This window comes from Dendrobates tinctorius, unplaced genomic scaffold (genome assembly GCF_039654945.1).
Source record: "Dendrobates tinctorius isolate UK_male_01 unplaced genomic scaffold, ASM3965494v1 ptg000004l, whole genome shotgun sequence".
Lineage (NCBI taxonomy): Eukaryota > Metazoa > Chordata > Amphibia > Anura > Dendrobatidae > Dendrobates > Dendrobates tinctorius.
The window spans coordinates 12,450,364-12,473,947 of NW_027361672.1; the positions used below are offsets into that span (position 1 = coordinate 12,450,364).

Genomic DNA, 23,584 nt, shown 5'->3' on the forward strand with positions numbered 1-23,584 from the left:
TTGCACGGGATTCCTGAGAACATTGCATCTGACAGAGGAGTTCAGTGTGTGTCTAGATTTTGGAGGACTTTCTGTTCCAGGCTGGGAATTCAGTTGTCCTTCTCCTCTGCTTTTCACCCTCAGACCAATGGGCAGACAGAGAGAACAAACCAGACCTTGGAGTCATATTTGAGATGTTTTATTTCCGCTGATCAGGATGATTGGGTTTCATTTTTGCCCTTGGCCGAATTTGCTTTAAATAATAGAGCTAGTTCTGCCACTTTGATGTCACCTTTTTTTTGTAACTTTGGGTTTCATCCTCGATTTTCTTCAGGGCAGGTGGAGCCTTCTGCCTGCCCAGGTGTTGACACTGTGGTGGAGAGAATGCACCAGATCTGGGACCAAGTGGTGGATAAATTATCTCTCTCCCAGGAAAAGGCCCAGCGGTTTTCCAATCGACATAGGACCATTGGTCCCCAGTTTAAGATTGGTGATATGGTGTGGTTATCATCAAAAAATATTGCTATGAAGGTGGCTTCTCCTAAGTTTAAGCCTAGATTTATTGGACCTTACAAGATTTTGGAGATTATTAATCCGGTCTCTTTTTGTTTGGCTCTTCCTGTCACATTTAAAATCCATAATGTGTTCCATAAGTCCTTGTTGAAGAGGTTTGTTGAACCAGTTGTTCCTGGGGTGGCACCTCCAGACCCTGTATTGGTTGAAGGTAACATGGAATATGAGGTAGAGAAAATACTGGATTCCCGTCTGGCTAGACGGAGACTCCAGTATTTGGTTAAGTGGAAGGGTTATGGTCAGGAGGATATTTCCTGGGTCTCTGCCTCTGATATTCATGCCAAAAGATTGGTGCGTGCCTTTCATCGGGCTCACCCTGATCGCCCTGGTGGCGTGGTTGAGGGTTCGGTGACCCCTCCTCAAGGGGGAGGTACTGTTGTGAGTTCATTTTCCCCTTCGTCACTGAGGTCTGGTGAACTCCCTATTCTGGTAAAGGAAGGTAATGAGCCTGATTATCAGGCACCTGAGTCTAATGAGGATGACTGGCTGAGTGGAGTTACTGACTGGATATAAGGCTGCCGACGCCCTTCTGCCCTGCGGGTGATTTCTTTGTGGACTTCTAGGACACCAGTCTGATTCCTGCTTCCCTAAAGCTAAGTTTTCTGCTTTGCCTGTTTGCATTTATGTTTTGTTTTTGTTTTCCTTGATTTTCTGGATTCTGCCATTCCCTCAATCATAACAGTCACCACCCATCTTGAAAAGTTTCCCCCCTCCCATATACTAATGCGCCACAAACAGGAAGTTGATATCACCAACCATTCCCATTTTATTTAGGTGTATCCATATAAATGGCTCACCCTGTACTTCTAGTTGTAATGTACCGCTTCCTGGACAAAGTTATTTACTTTTGTTATTGAACTGCATTTGAGTAAATGCTGGAATATTGTTTTTTTTTTCATGTGTATAATCTAAAATTCAGATAATTTTTAATGCTGTCAGATGTTGATTATAATACAAAGACGTAAGGCCTTATTCAGATGGCCATAATTTGCTTGTATTTTAGCATCTGTATTATGGCCGCAGGGTACGCTCACATCTGCATATATAAAGTGGTTGAGATTCTTAGCAAGAAAAGTTGGCGAGTCGGGCTAGTGTCATGCGTTTTTTTGTTTTTTTTTTCCTTCACCTAGCATCCGTATGCCATGTGTATGCAATGCATTTTTAAATATCAGCTTTTATATGCAGGAATTTTCTTGTCATTTCAATTTCGTTTTCTAACTAATAAAACAATATTCTATATAGATACCGTAGATAGAAATGTCAGTGAGATATATAATCAGTGCTTTGCGTGTGGAGTTTTCTGTACATATATTTAGCTAATAAATAAAAGAAAACAAAATTGTTTGGGGTCTGTAATTTTCATTAACCAGCTGATGAAAAGCATACAGCTGAGAGCTGGTCTTAATAGTCTGGGAAGGGGACAATAAACATGGAGCTTTCCATGCTGTTATCCGTTCACAGCTGTCTACTCGGCTTTTTCTCATTATTGAAAAGGGGTCCCCCAAAAAATGAGTTGGAGGTCCACTTTATTTTATATAACCAGCAAAAACTTAGCAGACAGCTGCAGGCTGATATTAATAGGCTGAGAAGGGACCATGGATATTGTCCCCCTCCCAGACTTATAACATCAGCTTTCAGCTGCCCCAAAAATTGCGCATCCATTAGATGCGCAAAGTCTGGTGCTTAACCTTGGCTCTTCCAGCTTGCTGTGGTGCTTTGGCAAGCGGGGCATTGGTTTTAGGGTTGATATCAGCTTTGTAATTTCAGCTGACATCAAGCCAAGGGGTTACTAATAGAGATGGGTCTATAAAACTACCCCCATTACTAACCCCGTAAGTTTAAAACCGACACAGAGAAAAGTCCTTTATTTCTACAAAGCAGCCTCTGACTGGCCCTCGTTTACCCATGTATTACTTTAAAAAAAAACAAATATTCCAAAGGGGATCACCGTCAGTCTGTCCCAAGATGATCTTCAGTTCTGCTACATTTGGATGATGAGTTGAGTGATGACATGAGTAATGCGACCACTCTGCACGACAGCCAAAACACACTGAGACTAATGTGTAAATCTGACTGCTGCAACGAGCAATGATATCAGTTAGGTTATCGCAGTTCATAGCCGAAGAACTGTGGTAACCTTACTGACGTCGCCACTCGCAGCGTGAGAAATTTCTCGCAGATGAACACCGCTCAATTGAATAAAATTGTTGCATGTGCAATGCGTTTTTTTTCCCCTCCCCCAATCCCCCCTTCCTCACATTGCATTCGATTGTTTTATACGCAGTTGTGAGCGAACCCTAATTGCGAGTCTTCCATCCTGAGGTAATTATTGTTCTAAATAATACTCTTATGGCCAGATTCATCACTATTGCCTGTTTTTAGGCACAAATACCTTTCAAATAATGACTTTTATTTGTGACATATTCATAAAACAAGTTGACTTTTTTAAAGTTGTCTTTTGTTTTTTTGTTTACGTCCATTTGGCTTTTCCTGAAGTGTCTAGACTGAGTCCTCCTCTTAAAATTGTTGTTTTTTTTTGTCTCAAAATTTGGAGCAACTATACTACACCATTTTGAAAATGTACAACTTTTTGTGCGAAAGATTCGCAAACCAAGTCTTAAGTCAAGAAAAGAGCTTTTTTTTTCCACTTTGGACAAAATTTATGAAGTACACATACTATTTTGAAGAACTTGGAACAAAAATGTTAATGAATATGAAAAGAAAAAAAAGGAACCTTTTAAAAAGCAAATAAAAAACAAACATGTTGTCCATAGTTCAGGTCATAACGTCCACAACAATTCTTTTGAACTCAATACAGATGCTAAAATCTTACTTGCCAACTTTTGACAATGTCTGTCTGGGAATAGAGTGCCTTCCTCATAGCCATCCCCACCACTTAGCACTAAAAGTATTGGCAGAGGACAGATACTTAATTTGTGTCAATCAGCATAAAATGCACATCAATAGCAGTAATGAAAACTAATGCCTAGGGAAAAATAAATGGCATAGCGTAGCCCATAAAGTAGCGAACACCTAGAAATCTCTCTAAAAAAAAAAAAAGTTGTTGTTTTTTCTAAGTATACAAAAAATTATAATTGAAAGCAGGAGGTGCCTCACAGAAAAGAGGACTAAGTAGGCCCCCTCGAAAAATCTAGAGACATACAGTGAATAAAGCATGTCAAAAAAGGGGGCTAATGGAAGTTCTCCAATCCCCATATATAATATTACACACACAGTGGCATGTAAAACTTTGGGCACCCCTGGACAAAATTACTGTTAGTTGAAGATGAAATGATATCTGAAATGCCTTAAGTTCAAGATAACACATTCCCTTTGTATCATAGGAAAAAAAATTATACGTTTTCATCTTTTATATTTTTAAATTTTACAAAAGGGAAAATGTGCCGATGAAAAGTTTGGGCACCTTTCATGGTTAGTACCTAGTAGCACCCCCTTTTGAAAGCATCACATCTTGTAAACATTTTTTTGTAGCAAGCCAAGAGTGTTTAAATTCTTGCTTGAGGGATTTTCATCCATTCTTCCTTGGAAAATTCTTCCAGTTCTGTGAGATTCCTGTGTCGTCTTGCATGCACTGCTATTTTGACGTGTAGCCACAGATTTTGAGTGATGTTCAGATGAGTTGACTGTGAGGGCCATTGAAAAAAGGCGCAAGCTGAAGGTTTTAGTCTGTTGTGAATTTTAGGATTATTGTACATTTGTAGAAGCCATCCTCCTTTCAACTTCAGCTTTTTTTTGTTTTTCTGGTGGTTATCGTACTTGTGCACCACCAGAATTCCAGACGTGCCGTGTTTTCCCAATTACATGACTTTCAAGGCTGTCAAGAGAAAATAGTCAAGATGGTAACCCGTTTGGAGATATACTAATTTTCAACTTTGCGTTTAAACATGGCCAATCTAATTTATCAGCTTTTCAATGATAAAAGTATATGTTGCCCATAGCAATAATGCCAAGCTCGGCTTTCTTTTTTCCAGAGCAGATGGATTACCATGATCAACAAAGCGGTCATACTTTCACAGTTTTTTAAATGAGTTCCAGCATTTCTTTGAAGTTTGACATATATGACTTCTCTGAGAGAGAAAAAAATGGCTCTCCTAATTTTTTTTTTCCCGGGTGACATCTCAAAGGCTCTATTATATTCTCTGTTATATTCATAAACTCCAACATGCTTGTAAACACTGAAGGATTGTCCTGGACCAAATCAAAAGTCTTCACTCACTCAACATGACTTCAGACTGCTGAATCGTGACAGTGTGTGATGTGCACGCTGTCCTGATTCTCCTGTGTTGAGGTGTCTAGTAAGATTCTATAGTGTTTGCAGCATGTCAAAATATTCTTCATGGGTTTGACTGCAATATGAACTTTTAGAACGCGCATATACCTCAGTGTAGACAGTGTAATAAAGTGAAAGTGTATGCCATACTCCAATTATAGTTCAACTGATATGCTCATCCTAGCTCGGAAATGAGCACATGGGCAAGGACGTACAGACCAGATATAGAAGATCTACACTCGGGCCACCGATTGTCCTGTGAGAAACTACTTTCCTGTATTGTAATTCTTTTATTTTTTGTTTCTTATGGGCTAAGAACTGACAGGCATGTAGTTAGTAACTACATGCCTATTCGTCCCATCACAAAAGGCTCCTGCCTGCGATTCTGTGGCTTCTGTTGGCGTCATGTCAACAGAGGAGTTTTTTCTTTGCAGCTCTGTTGTGTTGACTGGGCATCTCTGCCAGTGTCATGCTGATTGATAGTCGACTCTCCGGTACCTTAACTGTGGAGAACTAGAAGTCAATCAGCTTGACGTAAGCGGTGACGCTCATCAACAGATCATACTGTAAGAGAAAGAGCTGCTCTGTTGACGTGAGTCAAATGAAGCAGCAGAACAGGCAGGCAGTTGGCAAATGCTTGGCTGTAAGTTCTTGGCCCTATCAGGAAAAAAAAAAACAAAGTCCCAGATAACCCCGTTAAGTTGCCTTCCTCTTTGTCTTGTGATGTCATAGCTGTACGAAATCATTTAATCCCAAAATTGTCACAAGTTAGTCGTTCCTAAGTATTTCTTTTTCTTTTTCCAGGTCCTAACATCATGTCGTGCTTTTATTCTAACTGCTCGAGTGCCAACCAAGGTAGGTTCCCCTTTCGTATTTCAGCATTTTTAACCCTTGATCTGAATGTTTTTGGGTTTTTACGAAGTTTCATCAGTTTTTTAATATTCTGGAACATCAGGCATTTAGGTCCTTTTGGGTTAGACATAATAGCATTTCACTTTGATTCTTGGCAAAGTTGATGTTAATGCTGCTCTGTCTTTGAGTGACTGTCCTATCTGGGGGCTGGAATTTTCTCTGTGCCCATCGTACAGTATGAAATAAAGGTAAGAGGTTTTGTTTTTTTAAAAATCCAACAAAAGAAGGAAAAAAATCAGATCACATTCAAGGAAAGAATAGGTTGGTGGCAAGGCAGCAGCTGGTAATATTTATGAACAGATCACTAGGCTGGTTCCCACAATAGTAGACACAGAAGATAGGCAATCCAGCTCCAATGCAAAGTGTTCTAAAACGTCAAACATTTCTTTAATCTTCAAAAAAAAAACAACGCATTTTTAGGGGAAAAAAATATATTTAAAAGAGAAACACACAGCATGGGCATTTTAAACCCAATGCAGGTTGTTAATCTTAGGAAAACCTTACACATAGCGTTGGGTTAATGTATAAACTGTTATGCGCACCTGAAAGGAAAGGAAGATGTTAGAGGTAACATTAGTGAAATAGTGGGTATAAAGTTAATACTTGTACCAATAAATTGCAAAAACCTTGTATACCGAGGATAAAAATTGTAGTAACAAAAGAGTGTCACATTATAAAGATGCATCAAATCCAACTTGCAAGTAAGGCCTGCTGGAATTCTAGTATTTAAAACAAAAATCCCGAGTGCTTCACCTACCAGCCGGAGTTTGCTCCATTGTCTGCCTCCCAATGACCTTTTAACGCTTTCTTTGCAGATATAAAAAAAAAACTACCTATATTCACATGTGACTTTTCATTTTTTGCTCTTACCTTGAGAAAGGGAAATGACGGGCAGACATTGTTGATGTCACCCAGTTTGCCTGCCCACCCCGTTTGTTTATAGTGTGCCAACATCTTATTTCAGGCATTAGTACAGTGTAAGGAACATCTATAATGCCGCTCTTGGGAAGAAGTAGTCTGAAGTAATTTTATCAGTGATTGCCATGATTACCAGTGAACGATTGTCGCATCTACTGCATTTCTGTGTGTGGAGAGCATTGTGAGGCCGAACAAGGCTACTGAGCCCGGAGATCACATATGCATAGTGACCGTAAAAGCCATCTACGCTAATATAGCCAGCATAACCTATCATCAGACAAATTAAAGGGAACCTGTCGCATCCTTTTTCGATATTAAACTGCCCCCAATATCTTGCTAGTGATGCAGTGTGCATCACTAACCTGGTCTTCTCAAGCAAAACTTCCCACGATTTATTAAAAAAAAATGAAAAACTTTAAGTGATTGCAACACATTTCTTATCTTTCAGCCATAGTGATGCGCTTTACATGATCGGGGTCCCACTTGCAACTGCAATGCTAGAAACTCGCGCGAGTCTCTCGCCTCAATACCCAGAACTGCCGCCGCAACTCGGGACCGGAGCGTTCAGCTGCATAGAAATACACGCAGCCGCACACTCAGGTCCCGAGTATTGAGGCAAGAGACTCTCTCGCATTGCAGTTGCAAGTGGATCCCAGGCCTAACTCTCCAGTCACGGTCTCTTTAAATTATTAGCGCCCATTGCAGCCTGATTGATGGGCCTGACTGCCCCGATATCACAGTAATCGCCAAGTATATTTTGTGCTTGCGTACTGACTGATTTCCTGGAGGCGAGGGAACAGAGTGCTGCACATAGCATGTGTGCTCACAACACGTGTCATCTAGTCACTGACTCATTGTGGCTCCGGAGCATGCACAGAAATAAAATGAAGCTGTGGACGCAAACCCGCATTCAGTGCACATGCCCAGGTACCTGATGGTCAGTGAGCAAGGCAGGATTTACTGAGCGAGCATCGCATTGGTGCAGTCCAAGCAACCAGGCTGCAATGGGTGTGAATAATTTGAAGAGTGACTGACCGTGACTGGAAGGAAAGAAAGCGCCCACCCCTAAGACTGTAAAGCTCCCATTACACACACTGCGATATCGCTAGCAATATCGCTGTAAAGTCACCGATTTTGTGACGTTGCAGCGATATCGCTGCATGTGATACTTACCTCCGACCGCTCCACCGCTGGTTATTGCTGATCGCGCGAGAAGCTCCTGGACCATTCCTCGTCGGCCACTTCCTGCTGGGCTTCCTGTGGCGCTGACGAGCGACGAGTGTGGAGCCGGGTGGGAGGACGCAGGATCGCCGCGTCTGACAGGTAAGTAGCGATCCCCGTCCCCAGCGATGTCGCTGGTGAGATCTGCCTGTGTGGCAGCTCACTAGCGACCACCTAGCGATGCACCAGCGATCCTGACCGCGTCATATCGCTAGTCGGGATCGCTGGTGCATCGCTGGGTGTAACGGTACCCTTAGAGAAGGAATGTGATTCAAGTGCATACCATTATTTTATTTGCTTTGGCAGCAGCTGCCTGACGCTAGTTACTAAAGTCTAGTTTGCCGTCCACCCATATGCCCAAGGCTCAACAAGACCTTTGGGATAAATTGAACACTGATTGTGAGCCAAAACCTTCTCATCCAATGCTTGATATCAAATTTATTGTTTAGCTGAATAGGCACAAATTCCAATAGACACACTCCAAATTTTGTAGTAAGCCTTTCCAGAAAAGTGTAAGCTGTTAAAGCTGCAAAACTATGGTTAACATCCATGGTTTTGATATGGGACATCCAGCAAGCTCATCTAGGAGTGATTGTCAGGGTCCACATACTTTTGGCCATTTTTCCTTTCCATGATTCTAGTGTTCCAAATTACATGACTGTTTTATCCATCACTTTAGGCTATGTGAGTGCATTATTACATGTGCAATAACCTCATAGTGATGAAGCTCTGAAGCTTTATTCCAGATTTCTTAGGGTAACCTTTAACCTTTTTTGTTTTAATTTTTGTTTTTAATAAATCAATAGTGCACTCCAAAGTAAGAAACTTTGCAAAATAACTTAGATAGAAATCTGCTTCTTTCTCTCCCTTAACTGATCATTCATTCTCAAAATTCTCAATTCACATGTAAAATCTGTCTTCAGTGAAAATTATAATTTTTTTTTTTATTACTGAGAGAGAATCTTTTAAGGTGGCAACTATCATCTTCCAAGAAAGTAGTACTCTGGGGACATAAAAAATGATTCTAATGACCATGCCTTCCTAAACTATTAGGATCTCATCTTTGCAGTACTTGTAATTCTATGTGATGCTGGAGCTGCTCCTTGCTGTCCCCCTCCCTTCTGGGATGCTACTACACAGATCAAGGGGTGTGGACTCCAGCAGCCAGCCCCCTGATAATGTCTACTTGTATTCAGTCCTAGATCAGGGGGCATGGCAAGGGTGTGGTCTGTTCCCGGCTGCTAGCAGCAGCCAGCCCCCTGATGATATCTACTTGTATTCAGTCCTAGATCAGAGGGCATGGTGGGGCTGTAGCCTGCTCCCAGCTGCTAGGAGCAGCCGGCGCCCTGACAAATGTCTGTATTATGTGCAAGATCAGGGAGCTAACACTCAGTAGACGTTTTTAGTAATGGTGGCTGCAAGCAGCTGAAATTTTTACCAAGAAAATTTTTTTTTTAGGTGTATACTGCAGAGTGCTGCTACTTATTCCAGTTACTGTATCTCATGTACAAATGCATGTACACTTCCCCCCCCAAAAAAAAACATTCTTATATTTTGCCCAAATTTTAATTATGCATTTGATTTAAAACCAACAATCCTTCCTCGGCATTAAGTATTACTAAATGCAGCTGTTTATGTACTGTAATTTTATAAGACATTTGTAAGTAATTTTTATTTCCTATTTTACATATTGCCCGTTTTTTTTTTTTTTTTTTTACTTTTAGCTCGAACATACTTTCAGTTATTTGGAGATTCAAAGCATTCTTTGCAGCAAGCCAGGCCATGTAAGTATGTTCTGTTAGACTCTACATATTGGTCATTCAGACTCCTTACGAATGATGCTGTCTTCTTCTGAAGGGGACAGTTATTACTAATCTTGACTCACTGGTAATTTCTACTTTGCAGGGACTGTCCTGTAAAACCAAAATAATATTTGAATTGCTAATATTTTTAGACTTTTTTACATCCAAAAAGTGAAAATTAATTGGCAGGACTCATGCTTTCTGTGACATCAGCCGCTCCTATATCCCTGTAGCCGACATTTATATTTTCCTTGACAGATTGTGTTTGCGAACTCCTTATTCCATCCTTTACCTGTCACATCTCCGGTCGATGCTGCCGTCTTTGGAGTTATACTTTGTGAAGTAATGGAGCTGTGGCATGACAGTCACTAATTAATGAAACACTTTACAATTATTTCATGTCTCCATATAGTGACATACAGTCATGGGTGTTTAAGTCCTTCATTTAACTTGGACTTCTATTATTTCTTATTTCTCTTTAACAGCTGCAATGTAGAAAAAAAATGAAATTTTTAAATGTAATAATATAAAAATTGGGAATCTCTAAGATGCTTTATTGTGGGCTGGGGATGTACACCTTTGCAACCCAACTTTGTGTGGATGCAAAGCGTCTTAAATTAAAAAGGAATTGACTATTAGAATTCTCTTCCATTTTGTGTCTCTTATGCACAGCTATGTGTCTTCTTGGTAATCGATAACAAGCGATGTGTAATCTGATTCTGTGATCAAACGGCCTACCATCAGTCCTCTATCCCTGGGAGGGTCGTCTAGGATTTAAAAAACTGAAGGATTAAGAATATATTCCAATTTTGCCCCCTAGTTTGGCACCGCCACTCTGGTGGTGGTAATGTGATTTGGTATCAAGTGCTGGACATCCACATTTCCCCTACAGCCATTGACTGCGGCACTCAAAGCATTTGTCTCATTTGAGGTAGTTGCCTTCAGAGTGCAGCTGCCATGGGCGGGCAGAAATCGCCTACCTACCACTGAAGTGTAGTGCTACATGGCGGCCATTCAGATCAGCTGGGGTCCATGTGATAAATGCTGAGTGCAACTTTGTCTGCATTTGTCCCATAACTACTCAAATGCGACTTGCATACTCATTTAGAGAAGTGGGAAGTGAAATTGTTTATTAGATGATTCGAATATGTACATGAAATGAGGTCACTTGACGACGGCTGACACAGTGCAACAAAGCGTAATCTTAACCGTGTGCATGTTACACACAGTTAGGATTCCCGATTTTAGACCTGCTCTCTAATTTTAAACTTGAGCTGAAAAGCTTCTCTCTGATGTGATTCCAGTTCCTACTAATAAGTAATACCAGCAAACAGATTCTAAAAGCGACATTTCTTTGCTAATGTTTAAACATCTTTTGTGTGCCTCAAGAGAATGATGACAGCAGTACTGGTGATAATTGTAGGCAAGTCTTACAAGAAAGCCATTTTAAAGGGAATCTGTCATATTTTACATATAGACAGATCTGTGGACAGCGTGAGAAGAGAGAAGGAGAATCTCTGTGGGATGATATATCTGTTTGTTGTAAAAGATTCATTATTACCTGATCACTGAATAAGGCTATGTGCACACGTTGCGGATTCCGCTGCGGATTTTTCCGCGCGGAAACGCAGGTAAAGTGACCTGCGGTTTGGTCTGCGGTTTTGCCCTGCGGTTTCATACCTCTACTATGTTAAAGGTGTGAAACCGCTGCGGAAACCGCACAAACAATTGACATGCTGCGGTTTGTAAACCGCAGCAAAACCGCGCGGAAAAAACCGCAGCGTCAGCACAGCGTTTTTGAAACCCCATAGGGTTTCATTGTACTGTACCATGTCAGCGGAACTGCTGCGTTTCCGCAGGGCCAAAACCACAGCGGAAACGCAGCAGAATCCGCAACGTGTGCACACAGCCTAAGACCGCCTACTGGACTCCTAAACATACAGACACTGAGCAATTCAGTGAATAAAATACAAGGATTATTGAAACTTTCCAAGAAAGATATATCGATCTGATCCGCTCCTTCTATGTTATAAAATCCTTCCTGTGGATCAGATACCATTTTCAACATGACAGGATCCCTTTAAGCGGATGAGATCCAGCTGTTTTAAATGAGATTCACATCTGTTAAATTTCATGTGACTTGAAGGAAACATATACACAAAGGGTGTGTGTGTGTAAGTGTATGTATACATAGATACAGATAATACACGATCATGGCTGAAAGTGTTTTCATCCTTGATAGACGAAAATAGGAGGTCCCAGTTTTGTTGGAATGGAATGAATTGATGACCATATATAATCCATGGTCACATTGAGTCTACTCTAGGCAGCCGACATCTTCTTATGGATCATAAATGGGGATTTGCAAGTTCTTTATTTTTTTCAAGCTGTCTCCCCCCCCCAACATTCTTCTGCACATTGTGGTTATTCAGCATTGGTTATCATCTCTAGTTGCTTTTGAAGTTGTAGTCTCTGGGAATGGATACCTAGAAATACAGTATACCTGAGCGGAGGAGAATGCGCACGGCTGGGCACAGGCAGTGACGGTGCGCACACATACTGGCTGACTTTTGGCAGCGCTCAATCTCCGAAGCGAGCACTGTGAGTCTGAATCGGGGGAAGCCCCTTATATGCAAAATGAGGTGCACTGAGCTCTTGGCTATGCCACAGGTACAATGGAGTCCTCTCTTTTGCTTATGAATTAAGAGTTATTTTCTCAGGACCTGCACCGGTACACTGCTGCTATGGTTTTTATTATAGGGGCTAAGTCTGATCTATGATGATCTAGATAATTTAATATGCACTTTGGGGGTGACGCTCCAGGAGTCTTGGAATTGATGGTTATATGTTGAATTAAATCCGTATTACATGCTTGTTGATGGACGTGTGTATATGTGCATATCTCTTTTATGACCTACGGTATGTAGTATATAATCTAGTATTCCAACCGTAGACGCTGTGGAAGCCCTCTAATACAAGATAAAATAAAGACAGTTGAAATATACATCTTTTGATGCAGCTTTTCAAGAGAAATATGGCGACTGTCTGTAGCACATATGGCCCAAAGGAATAGATATAGTGAAAATAACTCCAGATAAAAAGACATTTCTGACCGCATTAAAGCCTATATTACCGTGCGATGCAGGGCACATCCTTTATACATTACTCTTTAATTATGTCTCTGGGGATATTCTTTGTGATATATGAACCAGCTGTAGAGTCCTTGGCTTTCTAAGATTTTCTCTGTCTGATCATCTTATTTCTGGTTTCCGCTTTTAAACAGAATGTTTCCACCAGAAACAATAAAATTCTAAAAAATTTTCTTTTCTGCCTTAAAAAAATCAGCTGTGTTAGTTATAACAAAACCCCTTTAGGTTTGTGCACGCTATCTCCATGTTTTCTTTTTGTTTGCATTTTATCAGTATACATAGTGGATATTACAATATATGGGGATTGGCAGAAGATGGCCTAAAGTATTGATTTAAAGTGGTCGCTAAGTGCCCGATTCATCAGAGCTTTATCCACAGTATTCTGGTGAATAAAGCTTTGAAAAGTCACATAATTTCATAATTTTGGTATAATTGTGGCTGCACTAAAATGATGCCACTTTTTGTCATTTTGTGCAATTTTCACCAAGCTTCAAATCACCAATTTAGAGATGTGGCAGAGAAGGTTTTTGCTGAGTCAAACAAAATGAAGCCATCATAGAAGGAAAGAGTTGGAAGGACCCCCCAGGGTCATCGTCTCCAACGCCCTGCTCAATGCAGGGTTCACTAAACCATCTCAGGCTGGATGATGAGATGCTTAGACCAAGACCTGGGGGTCTGCAGTCAGGACGTTGGGGTGGTATTCAGAATAAATGTCTACTAGTCGATTATTAATTTTCCCAACCAATTATGGGAGTGACGCAATTGAATGTCTGACTTTCCCTTATGTATTCTTCCAATGTCTTGCAGCTTGCAGTTGAAACTGAAAAGGGCAACATATCGTTGAAGATGTTTTCTTCTGATGATGTGAATGAAGTCGTAGCACATATTGGCACGTGTCTTCGAAAGATATTCCCGGGACTGTCACCTGTGTATGTATACAAGTTATCAGTGCACAAATTGCTGCATGCAATTGTTTTCTTCTACAAGAAAGCTTCACGAATTGATTATGACCTACATTAGCACAACTAATGGCGGCTCCACAAATATATACTCTTAAGACTTGGAGTACTCCGCATGTGTGAGAATATCAAGTACAGAAAACGAGCAAAGATACGCATGATAGAAGGATAATATACATTTTATTATTAAACAATAGACAAAGGCGTAATACTAAATGTTAAATGTCCTTAAAAAAACAATAAACAAATCAAAACAACCAAAATCAAGTGCAAATAGTGCTGGTGTGAAGTGCTCTAAAAAGCCAAACCGTATTGTACCGCCTCAATGTCCTGTAACGAAGGACAGTAACTAGTTATGCAACAAATGCCACTGTCCCATTACACCCTTATTAATGCAGGTATCATAACCATATAGACACAGATAGTAACATAACATAGTTTTGAAGGTTGAAGGAAGACCTTATGTCCATCTAGTTCAGCCTATTTTTAGTGCAGCTGTTCTGCATTGTTGATCCTGGGGAAGGCAAAAAACCCACAGAGTAGAAGCCAATTTTCTCCATAGGGAAAAAAGTTCCGTCCCTAAAGCTGGGTCAAATGTGACATTTGTGGGGATTAGGTCACTACTGTGGGCATTGAGAATATGCTGAACCATTTGTGGTGTAATGACCACTGTGTCCACTAGGGAGCGCTGTGTGGATGTCCCAAGAGAACGGATGAGTGGCAGAATCCTGAAGGATAGTTATGTATCTCAAAGTGGGTGGCTTTGAGATGGGTATGTGTGATCAGCAATATCATTGCTGAGGTGTTGTTTCTAAGTATAAGGGAGAAGTCTTCAGGTAACTAGAGAGATGGGCGGGTTCTGGTTACCTACAAACCCACCCAGGGGTATGTCTGAAAACACCTGTATTAAAAGGCTATGAGTGTGTGAAGGACCTGTGATGAGGTCATAGTCATGTGACATGGTGGGCGTGGCTATAGACCATATAATGTGGCTAGGGTAGGTCACATGTGGTGAATGCTGGGACCTGATTGGTCCAGTTTGGAAGGTCCTGTGAGGAGAAGGATCTCCTCACTAACAGCCTGTGGAGCGTCTGTGTGAACAATGGCGATGTGTGCCTGAGAGCTCCCTGGAGGGAACTAACGTATGCGATGGTGAAGCCGCATAAGGAACCCAGACGGGTGAGATAATGATGAGGCTGAATAGCCTATATAACGGACGCTATGCTGATATGAACTTTGTGGTGCTTCCTTTGGTTTATGCTGAATAATAAACCTCACGGACTGATATGGTTTTATGGAAAGCCCGTACCGGATGTGATTTATTTGCTGCCAAGCGAGTGTCCGCCAACCTTGAATGACAGCGCTACCTCACACATATCCCCCCCGCAATGGGCGCAAGTTAGGCCTCTTTCACACTTCATTTTTTTTTGCATCAGTTATAATCCGCCAAAAAGGCAGACAAGCGGATCCGTTCTCAACTGATGTGAACGGATGTCACAGGATCCGTTTTCAGACGGATCCTGAAAATGAGGAAATAAAGGAACTGCTGGCCGAGAGAGAGAGAGAGAGAGAGAGAGAATATTTTTTTTTCTTAATGCAAGTCAATGGGGAAAAAAAACGGATCCTCAAAAGAAAATTGAGGATCCGTTTTTTTCAAAACCTGGCGGATTGTGACTGATTGTAAAAAACGGAAGTGTGAAAGAGGCCTTAAGATAAGTACAGTGTTTTTGCTATAAAGATTACCATGAGAACAAAATAATGCAGTGTCCTATGGAGGAGGAATGTACACCCCGATACACTGTGTTCCATGGGTAATATGCAATTTATGCTGTTTGGAAAAGTAGTGCATATGAATATATGTTGAGACATGTTGCATAATAGCGGATACATTCCGCATGTTTGAAAGATCATATACCCTTAACAGAGACCTAATGCTGTAGGTGGTTTACAGTGGTATAATAGGTCCAGCATTAATCAACATGTCCATCTGTGTCTATATGGTTATGATACCTGCATTAATAAGGATGTAATGGGACACAGTGGCATTTGTTGCATAAGTAGTTACTGTCCTTCGTGACAGGACATTGAGGCGGTACAATACTGTTTGGCTTTTTAGAGCACTTCACACCAGCACTTTTTGCACTTGTTTTTGATTTGTTTATTGTTTTTTAAGGGCTAATTAAAAGCTACGTTTTAACATATAATTTCTACCAATTTGCTATTTGCTAAAAACCTGATATTGGTCAATATACCCCTGCTTTTTTATTTAAATGTTAAATGTACATAAACCTCTATTAATACATTTAATCAATTGCTGAAACCGGGCTATCCTTCACCAAGAATAAGTGATAAGAAATGTAGAAATATATAGTCAATCAACAAATAAATGTACTGGTCCTGAGAAACAAAATAAAAAGAAGTCCAAAGTTCCCCAAGGAGGCTGCACTTTTTTGGGGGATCCATCCCATTTTAACCCATTACCTCTTATTTTTGCTCATTCTTCTTTGTATCCTGCTTTACTTCATTTTTGTTTTGCTCCTTTATTTTGGCTGAAATGACGCTGGCTCTGATCTGCATGTTTTGGTGTAGTATGCTCATGCACTAGCAAACTATATACCTGTACTGTAGATCTATTTTGTTTCTCAGGACCAGTACATACTTTTGGGATGATTGACTATATTTTAGTTTTGCTGAAGAATGACTGCCCGTTTGGCCAATATCTTTTTATAGGTGGCCATGGAGTATTATATCCATGTGTTTTGATAATTTATTGTGCGTTTTTTAAATGTGTTTTTTTTTTTTTTTTTTCTTTTTTAATACATGAGTTATGTATAGTGTTGCCTGTTTTGTCTATTGGTTCACTAATAAAGTATAAATTATCCTTTCACTGGTTGTGCCATAATAATTTGTTTTGCGTTATGTTTTGCCTCACTTGATTTAATTATGAAAGGAAATGGCAGTCATCATTATTTCCGGTGATTGGACGGGATTGATTACCAACTAAAACAATAAGGCAAAGCGGATAATTCATCATAACATGACAGATAATGAACATTGGAATACAAGAATGATTGTAACTATTTGCCATATTCCTTCCTTGACTGATTTACATGGATGTAAAATCCTTAATATTACTAACACCTGGATAAAATCAGGATTTAACATAAATTCAGAAAAATTAGCGTTTTAATGAAAAAATGTTGAGCCTTTTTGTTTCTAGCTATTATCTAGATGTCCATAAAGTTACCATAATTTGTCTTATGCAGTAATGGTTTAGGTGGAAAACTATATATTGGATATGGTGTTTCTGCTGTGCAGATTTTGCTTATTTTAGCATTTTTGTGATATGTTTTTATAGGAGTATATTCAAATGATCAATCCTTAAGTGGCTCTTAAAACTTGCTTCTAACCCCGTTCAAATAAATAGAATTTCCATATATGCTGCAAACCTTTTTTTCGGAGCTCACTTGAGGATATATAAGATGCTTTAAATTCAGAAGTTAGACTGTTGGGTTGTTTAAAGAGATTGTGCAACCCTGAGGACATTTTTGTCAAGTTTTGCAGGTTGTCAAATTGTTGAGGCGTGCAATGAATTCACTATTAAGATTCAGTTCTGCTAGCAAGTTTTATTGGCCAGCGTGTGTTCACAATTATGAGCATTTACATATTTGCTCTCTTGTTTTGACCACTTCACCTCCTTTAGTGTTTTTGTGGACATGAAGTTTATTTATTTTTTATTTATTTTACCCTTTTATATAGCGCCATTTATTCCACAGTGCTTTACAGACATTATTGGCACTGTCCCCAATGGGCTCACAATCTACATTCCCTATCAGTATGTCTTTGGAATGTGGGAGGAAACTGGAGTACCCAGAGGAAACCCACGCAAACACGGGGAGAACATACAAACTCCTTGCAGATGTTGTCCTTGGTTGGATTTGAACCCAGGACCCCAGTGCTGTAAGGCTGTGGTGCTAACCACGGAGATTTGATAAAAAGGCAAAATATTTCCAATTCTGAAAACCTTTTGTTGTGAATTGTTACAAGGTGATACATTCCCTGTAAAGAGGACCTTTATCAAAATGATTTATGTGGAACACATGATTGATATAATTGTAACATCAGAGCAGAATAAAATGATTTTTTTTTTTTTTAAATTTCGCCCTTCTTTTGCAGAGCTATTAGAAATCAAAGTATTTGGCACCTAATGAGTTATTTTTTAAATCCAAATGGGTGTTATCAGTGTAGTTCATGTGTGTCACACTACAATCTCTTCTGTCAGCTCTCCTCCTCTCATAGCACTTTCACCTCTGCTATACTGTCCCTCCCTTTCACTTGGACTGCCAGGAGATGAGAGGTTACAGGCTCAAAGATGTCAGTAATCACCCTCTTGTCTGTTGTGCTCACTTGTAATCTGTGCAGTGAAAGCAGAGCAGGGTGTCATTATCTCTCACAGGAGTAACCTGCTCTAGGCTATGGTGGAGGTGTGTTCTTCTTCCTCCTGTGTGTTGCTTTGTGCTTATGATTGGGCAGTGTCATACACCAAGTACACTCCTCTAGTGTAAACTGTATGATAACACCCTATAAATTAAGTTCACAGCGACTCTGCATTGGGGCCAGCTGTCAGTCAGGTTCAAGGGGTCACAGCTGCCGCTCTGTATACTCCAAATGGTGGGTGACTAAACCTGTTCCGGCTCCGCCCCGTGACTGAAAGCAGAATGCTGTCAGGGAAATTGAAGATCATTTTTTTTCCAGCAGCATTCAGCTAAGTACAGGCACTGAGCATGTTAATAGCGCTATTTACCTGCAGATTAACCCCATATCTGCAGGTTAATAGCATTTTTTCTGTTGACTGGTTCCCTTTAAGCTGTTTTACATCAAAATTCTGATGTAAACCCCTTAATGAATTGGGGTCTTTGTGTCCTGCAAACTGGTCCATCTAAATGTGAACAAAGATTTGAAAAAGTTTGTTTTTTTTTTTACAGAAAAATCATGAGGAAAGTAACCATGGAACCATCCGACAGACTGTCGAATCTGCAAGCTCTGTGGGACAGTCAGACAGTAACAGAAGTTGGCCCTTGTGGTATGCAAGGAAACACATTGAGCAACGCATTCACATTAAATTAAAATTGAATCTAATTCTAAATCTGTCCTTTTTTAGGCGGCTTTTCACAGATGTATGCGTGCGTTTGTGACTGGCTTTCGATGCCTTACAGGGAAGACGTACAATGGGTAGGTGAATAAAGTGATGGACTGTGCAGGAAGAGAACATGTATCATAAAACAGTTTACTTGGGGCATGACTGTGCTTGATAAGTAATGTTTTTAGCTTTAGTTTTAAGGCCACCTTTGGCCATCTCTTTTTAAGTCCACCTCTGCTTTCTAACAAATATTTTTACAAAAACTAAAAGATTATAATTTTTTTTGTAGGATGTGGATACAATATATTTAACACAAGATACAAAAGAACTTAACTTGCAAGATTTCAGTCATCTTGATCACAGGTAAGGCACCTTACGCGGAAACATTGGTCGTCACTATAAATAAGGTCTAAATCTTCTTTAAAAGTACTATGAAAAAAAAAATAAAAATAAAAGCAAAGAAAGTCTGGCTGCCTAAGAGCAATTCTTAAAATGTCTTCTCAGAAGTGTTCCTATGTGCGCTCTGTTTCAATGTACTGTAAATTCATACTGCTTAAAGGGAATTTGTTAGCTAGATTTTTCTGTGTGATCTGACAGCAGCATGAGGTATGATCAGAGACCCTGATTCCAGCAATGCCTCACTTAATCACCTAGTTTACTGGATACAGCACTTATGATAGTATCACAGTTCTCTGCTGCAGACCTAGCAGTGCTCCGATGTTCTGTGTATCACCCCGACCACACCACAGGTTTCCATGTACATTGTATGACAGAGCGCTGCTAATCACTGGTGAGAACGTGGTTGGACTAGGAGACACAAGGCCAGATGTCCTGTAGTGATAATTTCCTGCTGATAAAACACTGATTGTGTTGAAACAGCAAAGAAACAGTCTAGTAAATGACACATCACTGTAATCTGGGTCACTGCTCCTACATTACGGTGCGCTCAGAATACATAGCACAAACCTGTTGTCACATTTCCTGTAAAAGGAATCTAATTTGCCACCTAATCTGAGAGCACCGTAATGCAGAAACAGAGATCCTAATTCTAGCATTGTCACTTACTAGGCTGCTTAGTGTAGTTTTTATAAAATCATTGTTTTATCATCAGCAGATTATAATTAAACAACTAGCACCTGCTGCCATGTAATCCTTTGTAGTCATGAGCTCTACATAACTTCACCCTCAACACTGACTGGCAAATTTCTGCCTATTCACTGTGTACACAGAAAACAGCCAGTCAGTGGTGTGGGTGGGTTTATGCAGTAATCAACATTCAGAGAACTGGTAGATTAGCAGCAGATAAAACTGTGACTTATCAAAATGACAGCAAGCAGCTGAGAAAGTGATACATCACTGGGATCAGGGTCCCTGTTCCTATATTATGCTCCTTTCAGATAGGGTAGCAAAAAACAGTGATAAAATTGTCTTAAATTGAATCTCTGTTAAAATGCAACACCATATTTTCAGTTGTTACATTGTCCTAATTTGTAATCTGTTTCCAATCCTTACTTTCCACTATGATATGTTGCTTTCTGTGCTCAGGTCGATCATTTTTATTTTTGTCATATACTTTCATTTTGTGTCGGTTAATAAATGTTGAGATTCTGTAAAACGCCATGTTATCTTGTCAGTTGGTTCTGTAAGTTTTCATTTTATTCTTGTGTATTCATATCGTAAGGCTGGTTTCACATGTCCTGATATTTCCAGTGCCAGAAAAAACAATACCAGAGATATCAGGGTCCATGTGTGTTAATACGTGTGGCTACCGTGTTTCACATCAGTACCACATGTACCAGCGCCAGGTAAGAAGCGTTACAGTAAGCGCTGTTCCCTGGCGCCGCATGCTGGAGACAGCTCTCATCATTCTCCCCTGCTCTGCCGGTTATCAGCATGAGCAGAGGAGAATGTTGAGTTATATTCAACTGATCACATTGAAAGCAGGCGGTGGCTGATGGGACAATTACTCCCATCAGCCTACACCTGCTGACGCTAATAACCGTGAGAGCACGTGGCAGCTGATGGGAATATTATTCCGCTGCCACCTGCACTATAAATCAACCAGGCAAAATTGACAGCTATGGGCTGCAACTCTTAGCTGTCAGCTTCAGCAAGGCTGGTTATCAAGAATAGACTAATCTCCACACTGTTTTTTTTTTAAATTATTTAATAAATAATTTCAAAAAACGGCAGGGTGTCCCCACCATTTTTTGCCAATCAGCCTTACTAAAGCTGACATCTGGGGGGTTTGTATTCTCAGGCTGGTAAGGGGCCATGGATATTGACCCCAGTCTAAAAAATGGCAGCCCACAGCCACCCAGAAGAGACACATCTATTAGATGCGCCAATTCTGGTTCTTTACCCAGATCTTCCCATTTGCCCTATGGCGTGGCAAGTGGGGTAATATTTGTGGGGTTGATATCACCTTTGTATTGTCTGGACTCTGGTGACATCAAGCACACAGATTACTAATGGAGAGACGTCTATAAGAGACCTATGCATTACTAATCCTATAGTTGTATGGTTTATATTGTATGACCCCTTACCAGCCTGAAAATACCAGCCTCAGCTGTCTGCTTTAGCAAGGCTGGTTGTCAAAAATGGGGGGGGACCTCATGCCATTATTTATTTTAATTAAAAATAACCGCATGAGCACCCCTCTTTCTCTTTCGTATCATTGGGGGACACAGGAACCGTGGGTGTGTGCTGCTGTCACTAGGAGGTTGACACTATGCATGAAAAAAGTTAACTCCGCCTCCGCAGTATACACCCCTCCGACCGGCTGTAGGACAATCAGTTTTGCTTAGTGTCAGCAGGAGGTGGACAGAGGTCTCTCGCAGACCCATGCCTACCTCAATGTGCGTCGTTCCTTTTCAGGTAACCATGGAAGGATACAGAGTAGATATGCTACATCTGTATTCCCACACCGGGATTATGAGTACAGCGTGTACTGCCACCCTGTATCCTCACGAATCCCGCGGGCAGGACCTTATCCCCTAACACAGGACTCGTGTTCAGGTGGCAGCTCCTGGTCCTGACCTTCGTCTCCCATCACTCGCCCACCAGAGCCTGATGATCGAGAGAGACGCCCTGCAGAAAAGGCTTGGGACAGCAATCTGTTCATGCAGGTAAACCGACCCCTGTTACGGGGTGAACTGGAGGTAAGAGGCTGCAGCGTTGTATGATCTGTTCACCAGCCGTTCTGGCTGAATGTGACCGCTCTAATCAGCACTCAGGCTTGCAACCCATGGCTCTATACTTAGTTTAAGAGCCAACACTTACTTTCAAGCACGCGGTGCAGCGCGGTTCCAGCCTCCTCCCATGGCAGCGTTAAGGCCCTGGGCTCCAGTAGGAGCCCAGCACGGCCGACTCCAGATTCCGGCTCCGGCAGGCTCCGCCCCCGGCTTCCTCTTCCTGTACCAGCGCTACATCTTGATGCTCCAGGAGGCCAGAGCAGGGCCTCGCCCACCACTTCCGGGCAGGGATTTCATAAGGCTTCTAGGCAGCGACACGGCTGTTCACCTCGCGCTCTCTCTCTCATCAGCCTTCGGGTGGCAGCTGCGGTGGGGACACAGGTCGTGGGTATGTGAGTACTGCACTACAGGTTGCTCTCTACCCCCGACGGTCGGCACCAGGTAAAACCTGTCAGTATGCCCAAGGGAGAGCAGTCCCGCTCCTCCTCCTCATCCGCTTCAGTGACCTTGGTCAAATATTTTGTATGTACCAAATGCAATGTCAAACTTCCTTCAGGTCAGTCCTCGCCACTCTGCTCAGATTGCAGCAGACCTACGGTGTTACCTACGCGAGAGAGAGCAGGTGCAGCCCCCCCGCTTTGCCTGTCAGAGCTCCCATATTACCCCTGGAGCAGGAGGAAGCCACCTTGCCTACCGCCCAGGGGCCATCCATCACCACGGGAGACAGCGAGTGTCCAGGATGGGCCTCTTCCTTATCTAAGTCCGTGGCCGACCTTACCAAGGTATCAAAGACCTTGGTAATGGTGCTTAACAGATTGCTACTTCAGACTCCAGTGGACACAGGAGCACCAAAGGAGCCTCCTTTTGGGCCTTCTAGAGGCCATAAAAGGTTTAGAGAGGACCACCAACCCAGGTCCCCTTCTCACTCCATCTCACCGCCGGAATTCCTCTGGCCGTCTGCCTCCTCCCGGTCCTCATCCCCGGAATCAGGTGAGGCATTATCAGAGACACACTCAGAGGAGGGTTCTGAGTATGGGCCAGAACAGTCCCAGGTCAAGGATATGGTTCAGGGCCTCATTGCCACAGTCAGTGCGACTTTCAACATTGGGGACACCACATCAAAACCTAATGATCAGGTTTTTTCATTTAAGCATCATAAGTCCCCCTCTAGGGTCTTCGCCTCCCACAAGGATTTTGAGGAGGTGTTGGCCAGGGAAAGGGAAAACCCAACCAGGCAGTTTCAGAGAGGGAATCGTTTTGGGATTCTATATCCCTTCCCTCCAGATCTCACCGCCAACTGGACCGCCTCCCCTTCGGTGTACCCACCAGTGTCCAGACTTGCTAACGATACAGTCCTCCCACTCGCCAGTGGGGCAGCCCTAAAAGATCCCAATGATAGGAGGATAGAATCCCTGGCAAAATCCGCCTTTGAGGCAGCAGCCGCTA

The 23,584-nt window shown here is 41.6% G+C and overlaps 1 protein-coding gene across 2 annotated transcripts in view; it reads left to right on the top strand.

The window, feature by feature from the left end:
- Positions 1 to 23,584, top strand: part of CARMIL1 (capping protein regulator and myosin 1 linker 1) — a 331,630-nt gene that overhangs the window by 94,877 nt on the left and 213,169 nt on the right. For both annotated transcript variants that reach the window (XM_073566150.1, XM_073566151.1), the window contains exons 3-8: positions 5,648 to 5,698; positions 9,619 to 9,678; positions 13,653 to 13,774; positions 18,790 to 18,887; positions 18,966 to 19,036; positions 19,234 to 19,307. In XM_073566150.1, the coding sequence (XP_073422251.1) occupies positions 5,648 to 5,698; positions 9,619 to 9,678; positions 13,653 to 13,774; positions 18,790 to 18,887; positions 18,966 to 19,036; positions 19,234 to 19,307 (476 nt within the window). The remainder of the gene's footprint in view (positions 1 to 5,647; positions 5,699 to 9,618; positions 9,679 to 13,652; positions 13,775 to 18,789; positions 18,888 to 18,965; positions 19,037 to 19,233; positions 19,308 to 23,584) is intronic.